Genomic DNA, 17,061 nt, shown 5'->3' with positions numbered 1-17,061 from the left:
TGCAGGTGTGACCCTATGGGCACTGCCACACACACAAACGCAGTGAAAGACAGACTCAGCTCTGACAGTTTTTAGTCAAAGCTACAGAGAATTTATACATTAAAGCCTATGACTACTTGCCCACATTTCTCCCAAATAAATGGACATTAACTCGTCTTCCAAGGAAACAAACATTATCACTTCTTAAAATACATGCACCATGCTGCCTTTCACTGTTTCTTGGAGGAGAGCAGCTCTTCTGCCTCTTCCAGAGACAATATTTCCACTGGATATTGTGAACCACTGGGAACCAACCCGACACCCTCTGCAGTCTTCAAACAGATGCTCTAAAGCCTGAAGTCTTGTGAAAATGTGGTCAATATTGGGACTAAGACTGTATTACAGAGGAGTTTAAAATGCCAAGCTCTTGAACCTCTTTACACAATTCACACTGGAATGTCCAAAATTCACTGACGTGTTGACATAATCCCTCTAATCTGCTTGGAAGTTTTGCTACCAGTATTAAGAGAAAGAAAAAAATGCCTTGCCATCAAGATTATTGTACTACTGTCAAACATATGTTGCTGTCACAGGTAAGGCAGTGTGCAAACTGAACAGACCAGAAATTAAAGTTTAGTTTGCCTTATGAGAAAAGCCAGTGATAAGGTCATCACTAGCTCAGTGCACATTGGAAGGCAAAGCAGAGCAAGTAACAGTGTCCTAAGACAAAGGGGGTTTTAAGAGTTTTGAGTTGGTAGAGTTTCATCCTTACATGATCTGGAACTGTGACAGAGACCACAACAGTGGTATTTCATCTGCAGATCAAGCTGCACAACCTAGAAAAATCAGCTTTTGCACTTTTGGGAGCAGTAGAATAATTTAGCATAACCACTAAAAATAACATCAAGCATCATGTGATTTACTGGAGTTTATGCAAAAGGAATTTCCCAATCACTCCTGATGGGCTGACAAATAGAGAACATCATGCAGAATAGATGATGAAAATATTTCTAGCATAGCTTCCAACAAAAAAAAAAAGCTATTTCTTGTTGCTAAGAAATATGAAAATATAGAAAAAAGGACCTGTAGCAAAGCAACAGAAATGTGCTGTGACATTATCTGTGCTAACCTCTAGAGATCGCTTGCCCGTAAAAATTAAAGTGCAGTATTTAACAAGAGTCAGAACAGCTAAATTATACCTCACTAGAATATTATTTTGGCAATTGCTTGCAACTCGTCAACTCACATTTCAGCCGAAAAAAATAGTTAAGCTGTTAACTGAAAATCTGCTTGGAGCCAGAGAGCTATCAAAGTGTTTTCAATGGTTGCTCACTGCACAAATAAAAAAATCATAATCCATTGCCTCTATCTGCATGCCAATGCAAGTTGAGGTCTTAGGCCTTACAGATTTAATTAAAGGAGCACTATTGGTGCATTCTTTTGGTCATGAATATAACTCATATTCAAACGTATTACAATAAAGCTCAGGAAAATGGGAAGGATTTAATTCAGTACTTGAATTTACCTCTTGACTTTGGGGACTAAGGTGATCTTGATTCAGCCACTTTCTCTGAATTTTTTTCTTCCCTTATGGGTACTGTAAGCACTGTAAAGGTTGGCTATCATTTAAAATAACAACTTCTTGCTTCTTATACTTTACTTTATGAAAGCTAAGAATAAAAAACAAGAAAAGAATTAATACACAATGCACTAGGAAATATGGTCTTTTCTTAACAGAGCCTTGAAAATAACATGATGTCACTTTTTGTGGTTGATATACATTTTCTTTATGATCTTCACTTGAAGGAATGTGTGTCCCTTGCAGGATACCCAATCAGCAAGACATAAGGTCCTTCCTTTAGTCAAGTACTAAACTTGATTTTTAACTTGGTTGTAGCTATAAACCTCTGCAAGATAACCTGAATATTATGGAAAGCAAATCTTCCAGTGAAGAAAAAACACTCTTACTGTTTTTAACTGTATTTATAAACAAAACATCAACTCTTTAAGTTGCGAAACAGATGAATTTAATACAGTTTAAAATACACATTAAAAGAAATATTAACAGATGACTAATCTTAAGATATCACTCTCCAAATACACATTAGTTATTGGATATTAGCAACTGAAAATCATCAATATTTCTGCATAAACTGTGATAGAGTGTGGAAAATGTAATTTTCGGAGAACATAATTCACAACCAAGTGGTTAATGCACTGAATGGAGGTGGAGAATCAGCCCATGAAAGAACCTTTTGAAACATCTGACTTCTCAATTATTCCTTTCCAAGTCTTCCACTACAGAAGTAACTCTATAGCAGCAAATATCTTCATTACAGATGCTCTGCAGGTTTGTTTTTTAATTCAGTTTTATGTATATAATACTCATACATTTATTTCTAAGTACCTGAAAACTACTGCCTCTTCTTATTTTCCATTCATTCCCAAGACTTTTTTTGAGACCTTCTTCACTCCATTGTAGATTAAAACATAGGCTGAAAAATTCTGCTTCATATTAATGAAATTGCAATAAGATTTCTCTTCATTACATCATGTTTAAATGTAAATTTACTTTCTATTCCCACTTCTATCTTTTGTTTCCTGTGGCCATCAGTGCATAAAAGGGTAAAAGGGGTGGATTTTACAACATGTACTGCAGTGATGATTAGCAAACATTTTTCAAGCAATAGAGTTTAAATTTCTCATAGGATTTGCATTTGCATTGCAGTGCCCAGTATCAGAAATATGTAGCATAGTGTTGCCATCTGCTAATTTCAAATTTCTTCAAAGATGCCCACTCTTGCTGTCACCATCTTCTCCAGCTCTTGCAACTTAACAGAGTAAGAATTCAGTCCTAGTGATTTCCATTGCCTTTACACTTCCCTCTTTGCAAAATTTACTTTCTCAAGTTTAAAACTAATGCTACTGATCACACTACAGCAAATTAAAAAGTACAGACATGTCCAAAATGGAAGAGCTGAGGAGATCAAGTCCTTGAGTGATTTTCTGGTGCTTCTAAATATTGCTTTTATTACAGTATTTTTAACATACCAAAACATATAAAAATTACAAAATATTGCAAAAAGGTAGGAGGAACCTTGCTCTGAGCTTTTAAAATCTTTTAGTGGTTGCTGGTGCAGAGTTAATGGCATGGGTTCTTAATACAACCTTATCAATCCTTGTGCATCTGCCACTTTTTCTATAAGTAAAAAGAAACCTAGAATATTCATAGATATAAAATATTGTTCTTTCACTATCAGGTTTCTTCATGTATTTCTGTTGATATCCTTAAAGAAAATCGCTAAAAGAAAAATAAAGCAAGATCAGATTAAGATAATTTAATTTTACAGTTCTGTGATATAAAGTACAAGGAGATGAAACAAAATAAAAGAAAAAAGTGTTAAAGTGAAATAAATACTGGGGGAAATTAGAAAAAAAAATCTTGTTTTTCTTTGAGTGTGGCAGGACTTTTTTACTGAATTAATAATCTGGTTTTCTCTGAGCACTGGTTATGACAAAAAGACAGTAGAATCTAAAAATCTTTCTGTCATTGTCAAACACCAACATTGGATTCATGCTCTTTCATAGCCTGTAATCTAAAATGGCCACAATTCCATTTTGTTAATTCCATTTTGTTTAATTTCATCACTTTCTCTTATTTACATAATATTTATATTTAGTAAAAGTTTTTATGTGTCTGAAGCCGAATTATCAACTAAGGATTGTTGATAAATATTCTGAGAATTACTGCATTGTCCTGCAAATCTCTGTCTCCAAGGGAAGAGTTTGACCTTTGATGAAAGAGATGCCATCATATACATAGATATGAGAGAGTGATGGATACAGACATTTTGGAATGGTTCTTCAATAATTCTATCAGTTTTAGAAGGCAATTATATACCTTTAAGATCATGTGTGGTGTAATTCAGAACAACTATTTTTTTTTTTTCTGAAAGAAGTGGATTTTTTCTGCTGAACCTAGCTTATTTTATTTCATTTTCTTAATTAAGGAAAAGCCCTACAGCCATGGTCTATTCAGTACTAAGTCAAAACTAAACAGACATGCAAATGTTTGCTATTGGTTAGCAAAACATATGTTCATTCTGAATCCTGCTACCCAAACCAGAAGGCTTTTGTGTCAATACTTTTCCAAAAATTATTTCATATTATTTTCACTGTGAGGAAACATATTGCAAAATGTGTAAAACATCAATGATTGAAATGCTTTGGATTATTATATAAAATCTCTCAGGCAGAAAGAAATGACATTTATTTGCATCATTTCTTTTGTTATTATGTCACCTTCAGAGGGCCTCTTTCTACAAGAAGAGTGGTAAATAATTGACAGTCATTAATTTTCAAGAACCAACACATTGAACTATTAAACTGAATTTTATGTTTTATAATCAAGGGGGAGAATATTCATTATGTAGACAGAAATAATTTCTGTGCTTGGTGCTTGGTTACATTTGTTTCTGTATAGCTTTGATGCATCTATCTAGGTAAAGAATGGTAATTTTCTATTGCATTGTTATATAATTCATAGCACTTAGTCACTGCTAAAATATGTAGATACCAACCTGAAAATCCCTAATGAATGTTAAAAAGAAGAAGATGAAACCAAAGGCCACTGTCCATTCACAGATTGCACTCATGAAATGGTAAGTATAATCCTGATAAAATGAGATATAAAACAAATTTTCAGATTAAACAGCTAAATAAAATATGGGCGAAATTATATAGACATTTCCTTCTGTAAAGTCAACAAATAAGATTTATGACTTGTCATCCCTGCTGTATAAAAGTCAATTCACATTTTGTTTTTACAGAATGGTGAGTAAATTTATGAAGGTGAATGTGTTACGTGAACTCTTGTGCAGTACCATCAAAGGCAGTAGAAGAAAACTCCAACTGGCACGGTATCAAAACAGAGGTTGAATGGAATATAAACCTGAAAACACTCAGTTGTTATGTTAAGATTACTGATGTGCCCATGCTCCAAGCTTTCACTCAGAGCCACTGAGCTCAGTAATTCTGACCAAATCCTTACCATGTTTTGAAATGGAGGGCTACCCTTAATGACAGTTCCTGACAAGACTTTTAAGACTGTCATTGAAAACCTATGGCACACGACACAAACAGAATGCAAAGTGTTTCTTAACAGGCCATCACCAAATATGCCATCTGTTTCAGTAAAACTGTTTTTTCATCTTTGCATCACATAAAAACTCACAAAACCCCCGAAGATATTACTAATATTGTCAAATTTGCAAAGATTCCTCTCAGAGTTGCCTTGCCACTGTTTGGTTGTGGTACATTTGCTAAGTGTGCTCTTATTAAGTGCTTCAAGCAGAATATACTCTCTGCATTATTTAACCTTTTTTTTAATACCTCCTTTTAGCAAAATTTGCTTCAAAAAAAAAATTAGTTTTCATAGCTGTCATTCTGAAAACACTGAAATGAATTCAAATACCTAAAATTAACTTTAGGATGTTTTGGGTCAGAGTCCAAATATTTATGACAGTATCAAAGACTATTTAATAAAGAATAATAAAAAAGCTGAGAAAACCAATATTGTAAAAAACCTCAAAAACTACAGAATTAAATTGGTCTACTTTTTGTTTCATGCGAAAAGTTCATTTTCAAGAAAACTGACTATAAAAGGAAGTGGAACAACTAATTTCCAGATTTTTTTTTGGTAGTCTTTTTCTATGGGAAACTTTCAAATTCTTGGTCAAAATGAAAGTCTAACTTCTTTCAAGATTGATCAACCATGACAAATTTTCTTACCCACACCGCAGACATCTTTCTAATAAAGAAGTGACTGGAAACCAGCATTGCACAGATATGTTCATGATAATGTGCTATTTGAAGCCTCTGAGGTGTTTGTAGTGCATTAAGATAAATATAACAGCATTCCCCAAATAATATCACACAAGGTAAGTAGGCTACCTAGTAAGATTTTACCTTTTCACCTGGAGTCCAATCAATTTTTGTCATGGAAATTTTTGAAGCAAACACAATCACTGGGAAAAACAGTGTAAAGGAAACTATACAATATCAGTGAGTAAAAATGAAAATGCCTGCTTACAAAACAAACAAACAAACAAACAAAAAAACCAAAAACCAAAAACAAACAAAAAAAATCCAAACAAAACAAAAAAACACACAAAAACAAAAAACCCAGTCCATCTTCCCCTTCTGTAGCACAGGAGACCCTGAACAGCCAGAATATCAAATCAAGGTATTAAGAATACAATTAAATGAAACACCTTATTACAAGGCAAGTGGTAACAGCAATCAAAACACATTTCTGCACAAAGGAAGGTTTCTGTAGTTTCTTTCAAAGTATAGACAGCAAGGGAGACACTCCAAACTTAGGTGACATTTGTGATCAAGAACTATGGAAGCAGTAGTGCTTCCAGAACTGCTGCAAGTGGAACAATGTTAGTTTCCAGTGATACACAATAAGTGCCTTGATCTGTTTGTACAACTTCCTCTCGGGACTGAGGCCCTCTTCCAAAGCCCTTTCACAGCTGCTGGAACCAAAAGCAGGCTGTAGCTGGCTGGCTCATGTGATGAGCTGCTGCAATCACTTTTCACCACTGGCAGATCACCAAAGGCAAATAAAATCAGTGAGATGACTAATTATAGCGTGCCAAGGGAAAAGCCAGGAAGTTGTGCTGTGTGGCTTTAAGAGAGGTGGCTATTGAGGTGAAGAACCAAGCAGCATGATCAAAATCATCTGCTTAGGCTTGTATGCCACCTGTGTTTTTAGCTTCTGTGTGTTTGGTTCATTGTAGAAGCTGTGGCTCCCTGTTTCAGACCTTCCTCCCTGCTGTCCTTCGAGTGAAGGAAATTGCTCTAGCTTCACTAGTGCATGGTTCTGTGAAAAACACTGGGACATTGTTTTTAAATGTACCACTGAAATAAGAGATAAAGCTTTTCAGAAGCTCCCAAAACTCATCTTTATACTATTAATGGTGTCTCAACATGCTGTATTATACACATTTGAGAGCCCTAAGTAAAGAGTGTGACCTCGTTTTTATTTTTCATCAGCAATGATTTAACTTGAAAGGAAAACCATGAACACATAAAGGGAAAACCATGGGATACACCATAAAGGATACTGGGAATGAAAGCAATGCATGATATGACAGATATGGCCATCCTTATGTGACACACAAAGTAGGTGTTCCATCGTGGGCAGGACTTGTAGGAGATTATAGACTGAAGTGTGATGTATACAACACCCGAGCCAAAGGCCACCAAAGCTCCTATGTCGTGGACACTGGGAACAGCCAGCTCCTGGAAAGGGAGTCAGCACAATGGTTAGCTGCTGTTACCTGAAGAAACTGGCAAGTAGTGCACATGAATGTATTTTTTCTGCATGACATACTGATTAGAGGAACTAGACTGAATACTAAGGGAATAATTTCTAATTTCAGATTTGCTTTGATCTCCTGACTTGAAATATCACCTGACCTTGAGCAAATCTCACATCCTCTTCATGTTTCAGTTATTCTATTGGCAAATAGGGATCAGAATGTACTGTTCACCAGTTGTACATATGCAGTGAAAAGACTGGAGGCTTACAAGCCACCATTTCCAGCTTCTTGGGCAATTAAGGATGCTTGAAAATCAGCTAGATCAGATGCTTAGCTAGATTAGATCCTTATTATGCTCAGAACCCTTTCTACAGATTGCACTTAACATGGAAAGCAGGGTCAAAGCAGAAGAAATAGAAATTAAGTGAGGAAGGAGTTTATGGACTGCCAATGAGACACAAGAGAGATTAAATAAGAACTTGTGTTATAACTGTCAAGGAATCCCTTTGGAAACATCAGGATCAAAGCTTCTGCATTCCTGACTCTCACAAATTATTTTGCATTCCTGATTTGTCTTTTCCCTATTGAAGCCGAGTTTGGTTTCTATTTCAGTCAGGCATCATCCAGCATTTTTTTTATGCCACACATAAATCTTATCAATAAGGACAGGGATATTTTAAAGTAAAATATGATTAGAATAGACTACAATACCTGTGGTGTTTGCAATCTACACACACTGCCTGGATGTAAAGCAAATTATCATCCTAAGGCAGAGGGGCTTTTTGTCTGAAAATACCATTTCCATTACATGTAAAACTGTACTGGTTGTTGAAGGCCCAACAGTCTTTATTTTCAATTTCTGTGTATCTCATCATGTCACTATATGAGCACAATGGTATTTAAACAAAATGTTCCAAGGTAGACCATCCTTTAAAAGAAATAATGCAGCTGTTTCCACAGATTTTAAGAAAGTATCTCAAGCTGCCTGCCAATTAAATTTAACTTGATTCTAGCCTGAAGTTTGCAGTGCAATTGTCCTAATATTTGTGTCAGAATCTACCCTATTACACACTTCCTCACTAGAAAAAGTGAAATAAATCATTTCTTTCAGTATTTTTTCTCCCTATTGAATTTGCTTTCAGACACTGAGTGGGGGAACTTTGGTTTGTAATGAGATACTTACTTCTGGTAAAGTAAGCAGTAGTTCTACATGTCTCTATCAAAAGATAAAACATGTTGTTATGCCATTTCCTACAGACTCAAAAGTTTAACAGGCTGATATTGTGCTCAGTTTTCTAACCTGTCAGATAAGATTAGTTTATTTTGTAGAAAATTCTGCTAGTGAGTATGCCATCCTTCAGCCAAAAATGCAGATGCTTTTGTTAGTCTGACTTATTCTGCCCTACCTGATTATAAGCAAACTAAACTTGGAATAGCAAAGTTTTTTACATTCAAGTAAATGTAAAAAAAAATGTACAGCAAAAAAAAAAAAATCCATATAGTACAGAGCTGTTACAAGACAAGCACACAGAAAACTCCTTAATGGCATAACTGCACAAGCAAAAATTATCTTGTATAGGGAGGAAACAAGCCAGTTCCTGAAAAGCTACTGGAAAAAAGGCAAGAGCAAGAAAGGCATTCTTGCTCCATTTTCCAAGGAACCACATGGGGATAATGTCAATCACTGTTATCTAGTTGAAATTTTTTAATGGTAAAACAATCTTATTTTCATTTTTGTTATGAAATTTACAGTCATACCTGAAAAGTTGCAACTATGCCCATTCCAGTGCAGCCCATCAATCCCACACATAATGTAAACATATTGCATGAAGATCTAACAAAGTGTGATGATTCATTTTGCTTCTCTATTAATAAATATCTGATGTACATTGTAATTGAAGCTGAAAAAAAACAAAAAAAAGTGTTTTGTTCAATGATCACATATTGATTACATCTTAACAACCTTTTCCTGTAACATATGACATGCAGAACAAAATTATAAACATAATACAATAAATAATACTACCTTTAACTCTGCTGGAATGAAGAAGTTAATTCAGATGAACTTTCAGATGGAACTTCAACATTATCTTTGTCCTAAAATTGCATATTATTGCTATCTAGAACTAAATGCACATCAGTTCAAGAAAAACATTAATTTAAATCCCATTTTCCTGGGTGTTTAGGGCACAGAAGCATTGCCATTCCGCATTAGGAACAGATGTTACAGAGAGATAAGAACCATAAGCTGCAAGTGGGAGGCCTTATTCTGCTCTGAGATGCAGTCTTGTGCCTGAACTACATCTCCTTATGATGGATGGTCTGAAGAATGAATTCCTTTTTGTAGAGTCACTGCATGCCTGGCCCTAATATGCAGTTCACTCCTGGCAAACACCTGTACTGAATTAGGAAATCATGGTTCTTCAGGATATAATAAGCTGTGGACTGAATTCCACAGTTCCATAACACAGAACGCAGTTTCAGTCTATCTACAGTTGGAAAAAGAAATCAGGTAACTTTGCCCAGGTACTATGAGGTTACATGAAACACTCCAAGATTGTGACTGAACAAGGCTCTTATAAAAGGTAAAATATGTTTACTTTGCCTTAAGACCATCATGTAGAGATACACAGCTCTTGATCCTCCATCCTCTAAAAGATAATAGATAATGCCAAACTTCCTGATTCACACCAGTTAATTTGTAGAGAAGTAGGCACATTGAGGAGAAAACCAGGTGTTGCTTCAACACTGTTCTTCCCTTTACTGCAGCATCTTAGCACCTAAAGTTTCCCTACATCAGAGTTTTTGCAGAGTAATTATGCCATCGTTGCTCCACTTTTATTTCCAGTGTGCTGACTACTTTGCACTGATGAGGTGCTCTGAAGAGACACAAGTGCCTCTAAGCCTGCACTAACTGCTCCTAAGGACCCAACTCTCCAGGTATTACATCTACCTGATACTGCCATTTGACTGTGGAGAAGTTTTTCTGCAGAATACTGGAAACATTTCTGTAATTATAGCAGGCATTTTTCACTAATTCTCATTGCTTCATTCTGGTCAAATACCTTATACATACCTAGAAGTGCTGAAATATTAATCATAAAACCAAAGACACCACTCTCTGGAGGTTTAGTTCCAGTGTCACTAAAGCAGGAAGAGAGACAAATTAAAAGTTAATTGAGACCTGTGAAACATAAATGAGACAATTCAAATCCCATGAGAAATAGAACTCATGTGAACTGCTGCTGTGTGTGTAAGGCAATTCATCTTCTGCTGCACCATTTGCAGTAGAGAATCCTTCTTTTCAAAAAGAAAGCATATTTTAAGAGCATATTCTTTGAACGGTATTTCTTCTTCTTCTGTATGCAATATGCAAAGATGTGACAGACCTGTACTTTGCTCAAGAATGACAGGATTACATAAATGACATTTCAGAATTAATGTTTCTTTTATCTGCTGAATTAACACTGTGATAGAGTAAAATATATCTAATGGCAATCACTATCTTAAGATGTGAGAGAATTTGGTTTAATTTCTTTTAAAGGACTTAACCCTATGAAAGAAATTGTGTTCCATGCCCAGGAATGTTCCTAGCAACTGTTTAATTAAATAATGTAGACACAGCTTAAGAGTACTCTATCTCCAAGGTGTTGTAAGTCTCTTCTGATGAAACACTTCACCTTTATAGGGAATAATTAGAAGTTCACTGGGACAGAGAGGGAGCATGAGTGTGAGAATATCTACAGAATTTATATACATATCTACATGCACGTCTATATATAGGAAAGACATAATGTACACAAAACATTTGCTTTGTAGAAAATAGAACACCTTTACCATAGAGTCCTTTCCTCTCTTTTCCCTACATAAGTGCAAACACCCACCCCAGAGAATGCCCTTCCCTCACAGAATGAAAATACTCCTGGGAGTATGTGAGCTCAAGCCCCCTCAGGCAGAACTCTTCCGCGGAAGGTGAGTGATCTGTTGAAAGAACAGTACTATGATCTTACCACCTCTTTTTACTATTTTTTCTTCTCTGATGTCCATTTTTTCCCTGTTTAACATACAACCAGTTGATATCTATTTGATCAGATTCTGTTGGTCAAGCCAATGGAAACCATCTAGTTCTTCAATCTTTACATAATTTGAGTGTGAGCTAAGTTTTCAGTTACTGGGCAGTACCAAGAGGCAGGATAGTGTGTTCGAACAGAGGCACCCAAAAACTCTACTATCAGATATGTGAACACATGAGGGTTTTAGCTAATGCCAAAGCTTAGTGGACACTGAGCAAAGATTCTGAGAACAAACCTTTCTCCTGGAGTGGGAGTGTCAATCTGCTGGAGGGTAGGAAGGCTCTGCAGAGGGATCTGGACAGGCTGGATTGATGGGCCAAGATGAGTGGTAGGAGGTTCAGCAAGACCAAGGCCTGGGTCCTACACTTTGGCCACAACAACCCCAGGCAGCACTGCAGGCTGGGGAGCAGTGGCTGGAGGGATGTCCAGCAAAAAGAAGCTGGGGGTGCTGGTTGGCAGCAGCTGACAATGAGCCAGTGTGTGCCCAGGTGGCCAAGAAGGCCAGTGGCATCCTGGCTTGTATCAGCAACAGTGTGGCCAGCAGGACCAAGGCAGTGACTGCTCCCCTGTTCTTGGCTCTGGTGAGGCCACACCTCATTGCTGCTGTGAGTTTGGGCCCCTCCACTGCAAGGAAGATATTGAGGGGCTGGATTGTGTCCAGAGAAGGGCAGCAGAGCTGGGGAAGGGTCTGGAGCACAAGTCTGATCAGGAGCAGTTGAGGGAGATAGGAGTGTTTAGCCTGGAGAAGAGGAGGGTCAGGGGTGACCTTATCACTCTCTACAACCATCACAAAGGAGGCTGTAGCCATGTGGGGCTTGGTCTCAGGTAACAAGCAATAGGACAAGAGGAAATGGCCTGAAGTTGTGCCAGAGGAGATTTAAACTGGATGTTAGGAAAAATTTCCCCACAGAAAGGGTGGTTAGACATTGGAATGGACTGCCCAGAGAGGTGGTGGAGTTCCTGTCCCTGGAAAATGCTAAAGGAAAGCCTGGACTTAGTGCCATGGTTGACATGGTGGAGTTCAGTCACAGGTTGGACTCAGTAACCTCAGAGGTCTCTTCCAACCTAAGTTGATTCTGTGATTCTGTGCATAATGGGACAAGTAGGTACTAGCTAGGGATATTTTTTTATGTCATTCAAGATGAATACTCCTTATTCTAACAGTGAGGCTGGATTAGGTTTCAGTGCTAAGATTCTCAAGCTACCACTGAGTACAGCCAAAATGACCTCAGCATGAATGCTCTCCACATGCAAAAGAGAAAGCACACTTCACTTTAGCAATCACTTTCAAGGATTTTGACAATTTTGTGAAGTTCAGGGCAGAAGAGTATGACCATCTCAAATGACTTATTTTAGAAATTCATATTTGCTCTCTGACCCCTTCTATGTTATAGAAGGATTTGTTTAATAAAAGTTGCTAAGATGATTTATCAGCAATAGGAGGAAGCTTAGGATAAAGGTAGGATCTTTTTCTATGAAAAGCTGATGAAAAAAATAGAGAATATTCATGTATTTCTTTTTACTAGATTGGTTCCAAATTCTCAGACAACAAAATTTTGGACCAAGCTTTTTAGACAAGTTTTTACAACTTGTCAGGCATTGGGAATCCCTATTCACCTGAATTTTCTTGTTGTAATACTCTCTGAAGACTTGTTCCAGCTGGTAGTCTGTATTAATCTTATTTCTCTTTGACAGTGAAATTGATGAAAACAGTAAACTAAGTCTTTTTGTTTGTTTGTTTGACACACCTGAAAATCATCTTAATTCGTGTTTCATTTAGCCCATTTTTTAACCTTGAACTTCATCTTTTCCTTTTGTTTCTGGAGTGTTTTCATTAACACGACAAAGGAGTCCATTTAAAATGTGGGCCACTTGTGACAATCTTCAAGGACTTTTTCAAATCAGAAACCACTCTGTGGTAAGTACAGGACTGTAATCACTTCAAAGCTTTTGAAGGGCTTTAGGTGAGAAGAGAATGGAATTGGCACACACATAGAAAGCCATTTGAAGTCCTTGGAACACATTGTAGGAGCAAACCAAATAACCTGAAATTGCATGGAACTCCATTTTTTAACAAAGTATTTTCTCAAGCTAAAGGTTTATAGGTGATTTTTGCTGCTGTGGATTTTTAAACTCAACAATCTTAGATCATGTTGTAAAGAAAATTCACACCAGGAATATTATATCACAATCTATTTACAAAGTACTGCACTGGACTTTTAAGGACATAGTCTTCTTAATGCTATATTTTGCATTAAAAAAAGCTAAATGAGTACTTGGATTCGTATTCAATTTTCTTTAAATCTGCTGCTTTGAAAAAAAAAAGATCAGCAAAAAAGTATCGGTGACAGTCCCCTCCTTTTTATGAAAAAAAAAAAAAATGGCATATTTGAAACACAAATGTGCTCACTTATTTGAGCTGGTGCATAGGTGAGCTCAACCACTATGGAAAAGATGAGGAACCCTGTATGAAAATGACAGCATTTGTGTCACCATCTCATGCAGAAGAATTTTAAAAATGAACAATCTTCTGAAGAGTGAAAAGACAAGAAGGTGAAGGTGACAAGGAAAAATATTTTAGGCCCAAAAGACTATCATAATTGAATTTTCTCCAGTGCCATCATAACTATTTCTCTTCAAACTGAAGACCCAAATTTTTAAAATAGGAAGATTGTATTCCACATACAGGGTTTCTTATTTGTCCTGTGGTACCAATTGGTAGCAAATACTTCTGGGAAAATTTCCTTTACTCTTTCACTGAGAATTCAAACAAGCAAACAGCCATCCCAGCACATCCAAATTGGTTTGGATTTTGAGCAGTGTGAGCAGCAGGACTAATTTTGGCACAACCTCATCATCTTTTAGGACGCAGCTGCTAGAAAACACAAAACCATATTAATTTTATTTACCAAGAATTGTATTTATATGGTTTATTTGATGGGATATTACACAGCCTCAATGACAAATTTAGGTGTGGTCTCTCGCTGTAACAGCTGCTACATTGTAAGCAAATCAAATTAATGTTACTTCAAGGCATACACAGAGTACTCGGGGAATATATGTAAGAATTACAGAAATGTTGAACTCAAGTATGTCAGTATTCTTCTCCTTTGTGTAACTGGAATTTCCCCATACGAACTCTATTTAATTTTTATGCTTGATTTTAAGATATTGCACAACTGAAAGGTTGCAACATTCTTCCTCTTTTTTTAACACTCTTAGTTTTACTAAATCACATTCTCAATCACATGATTCATATTCTTAGGCTAAAGCAATGACCTGCAAATTAAGAATATTAATATGGTATGACTATTGTCCTGAGTTCTTAGAAGAAAACCTTGTATTATGCCCAAATGCATCTTCTATGAAGTTCTTATGCTTAGGCCACATGCCTTTAGAATTGTTGCAGGTGCTTCACCAATAGTCAACATATATTCTTAGTCCAAATGTCGTGTTAAAAGGATTTAACATAAACAAGACTTTTAAAAAGGTTTACTAGTAAATGCAGAGGGACCGAAATGTGAGTGGGAATCGCTGGTGCAGCCTCTTACGTCTTTGTTTTGTTTAGGTTTTTTTTAGGACATGTGGACTTTTATTGTGATTCCATAGCTAAAGAATAAGAACAATGTTTAATGGGAGCTATTCCATTAAGTTGATATAACTGTGGCAGCTGTGATACATTCACTAGAGTTGTACAGTTGTGACTCAAAGGTTTGGTCCATCCCTTTTAGAAAGAATGACACAGTTAAGATATCTGGGCTGTCAAAAACTTAACTGCAAACAAAACTAGACATAAAAAACCACATTCTGCTCTCTCATATATTTTATTCTATGGTATGGCTTCAACATAAGAAATATAATTTGCCAAATTTCTCACTACAGGATCTCAAAATATTTCTGAACACAAACCAGGTACAATTATATCAAATGATATATTTTTGTTAGCTAATACTGGATAAGTTGCACTGATCACAAGCACTTTTGATTTAGTAAAGCTTTGTGTGTAATCAAGGATGAGCAGTAGGGTATTTGTTCAAGTACAAGAACAAGGCTTTCCAAGAGCATTCCAGATTTGTGCGGAGAGTCTTAAAAAGTTTTGCTAATATAAACATGAAGCCCAACTTTCCCTGGCTCAATTTGAATGAAGCTCAGCTATCTTGTGGGTTGTGGTGTCTTTTGCTCTTGCCTGTGATGACAAACCCTAATTTTCAATCAAATTTTCTTCTATGTGCCAATCAGGTTAGCAGTCTTCTGAAATTGTGCATGTCCAAAAAGTCCTCCAAGGAATTAGATCTAGATGCCTCTTGAAAGATATATTTTAAAACCTTGTTTAGGTCTTCTGTATATCAGAGACACTCTTGGATTTCTGGCTAACCTTCAATCTGTTGAGAGATAAATACTAACATTTTCATAGTTTAGATTTAAATATTAACATAAGCCATGTGTAAAGAATGACTTACACAGAATTGCACTTAAATGAAAAAGGTTATAGAAAAGAGATGCCAGGCATCTCTTGGGAAGTCTTTAAAACCCATTGGTCCTATGATGAAATATAAAAAAATGTATGTTTGTGGGGATGTGTGCCCTGCAAAAGCCATCACAGGACTTTGAGACCAGTCATCGTCGGGTACACTTTGGCCTAGTTCTGGAGTTATACAAACAAAATTACACTTCCACCACGTAATCGAAAAGTTTTTCTAGGATCAGGCCTGCGTTGGCTGCAGCAGAAAACTTTCACGTCCATTCTTTCCATCGTGTCTCCAGCGTCTGCGTTCTGTGGCTCTCAGAGGTGCTAGAGGTGTGATGGGTGCCGGGAGCGCCCAGCGTGTCCCCCTGTCACCGGGAGGCCCCGCCGCCAATGCCTCTCTTCCCCTGGGGTCCCCACACTGCCTCCGGGAAGCCCCTCAGGACACCGCCCATGGTCACACACACACAAAAGCCCCGCACCTAGGCCGCTCCCCCGCGCCCCCGCCTCACCTGATGTAGGGCACGAAGGGCTCGACGTGCCCCGCCAGCACGGCGATCACATAGGAGATGATGAAGGCGGCCGAGGACCAGCTGACGAGCAAAGCGGGCACGAAAGCCACGCCGGGCATGCAGCACAGCATCGCCGCCCGGGGCATCGGCAGCGGGGCGGCAGCGCCCTGGAGTGACGGCCCGGGAGCGGGGACTGGCGGGGCGCATCCGCGCTCGGCCACGCGTGCCTGCCCCGCCGGCAGCGGCGCTGCGCCGCCCGCGGCCCCGGGGATGCCCCGCCGGCCGCTGCCTTCCCTTCACTTTCGGTTCTCCGCGGCGCTCCCCGCCCCCGACGGCGGCGGAGAGCCAGGAACAGCCGCGGGCCCCTTCGCCTCTCACCGCTGGCGGCACCTGACGCACTTCGGAGAGTTTCTGGCCGCAGAACTTTCTCACCCCAGAGCCCGTGTCCCTGTCGCTGCCGGCTCTCCCGGCCGCACACGCCCCGTCGGGGCAGGGAGGCGGGCGGTGAGATCCTGCTTGGACTGCTCGCCGGGGTCTGCGGATCGTGCCGGCGGCTTGTGCCTTCACAGTTTTCTTTAAAAGGGCTAAAAATGGGTCCAGTGTGAGCGTGCAGGGGCTCTTTGAAGCTCGGCGGCCGGGGAGGGGTCGTGGGGCCACAGAAACCGGGTCAGAAACTGTGCCGGTGTCATTCCGGAGTTCTGCAC

The 17,061-nt window shown here is 38.3% G+C and overlaps 1 protein-coding gene across 1 annotated transcript; it reads right to left on the bottom strand.

The window, feature by feature from the left end:
- Positions 1-2,240: 2,240 nt before the first annotated feature.
- DRAM1 (DNA damage regulated autophagy modulator 1) lies at positions 2,241-17,061 on the bottom strand. The gene is made up of 7 exons (XM_038155804.1): positions 16,358-17,061; positions 10,384-10,451; positions 9,066-9,208; positions 7,110-7,287; positions 5,947-6,005; positions 4,560-4,652; positions 2,241-3,280 (listed from the first exon to the last, which is right to left on the bottom strand). Exons 1-7 carry the CDS (start codon positions 16,501-16,503, stop codon positions 3,236-3,238), a joined length of 732 nt encoding a protein of 243 aa, XP_038011732.1. The 5' UTR covers positions 16,504-17,061; the 3' UTR covers positions 2,241-3,235.

The sequence above is a fragment of the Motacilla alba genome, chromosome 1A, assembly GCF_015832195.1.
Source record: "Motacilla alba alba isolate MOTALB_02 chromosome 1A, Motacilla_alba_V1.0_pri, whole genome shotgun sequence".
Taxonomy (NCBI): Eukaryota; Metazoa; Chordata; class Aves; order Passeriformes; family Motacillidae; genus Motacilla; species Motacilla alba.
This window is presented reverse-complemented; position numbering and strand designations above follow the sequence as displayed.

Coding starts and splice junctions, on each gene's coding strand:
- DRAM1 (XM_038155804.1), bottom strand. CDS start 16,503: ATGCCCCGGGCGGCGATGCTGTGCTGCATGCCCGGCGTGGCTTTCGTG. Junction 10,452..16,357: donor CCCTTCGTGCCCTACATCAG/GTGAGGCGGGGG, acceptor TTCCTGCTTTAG/TGACACTGGAACTAAACCTC. Junction 6,006..7,109: donor ATGCATTGCTTTCATTCCCA/GTATCCTTTATG, acceptor TGTTTTTCCCAG/TGATTGTGTTTGCTTCAAAA.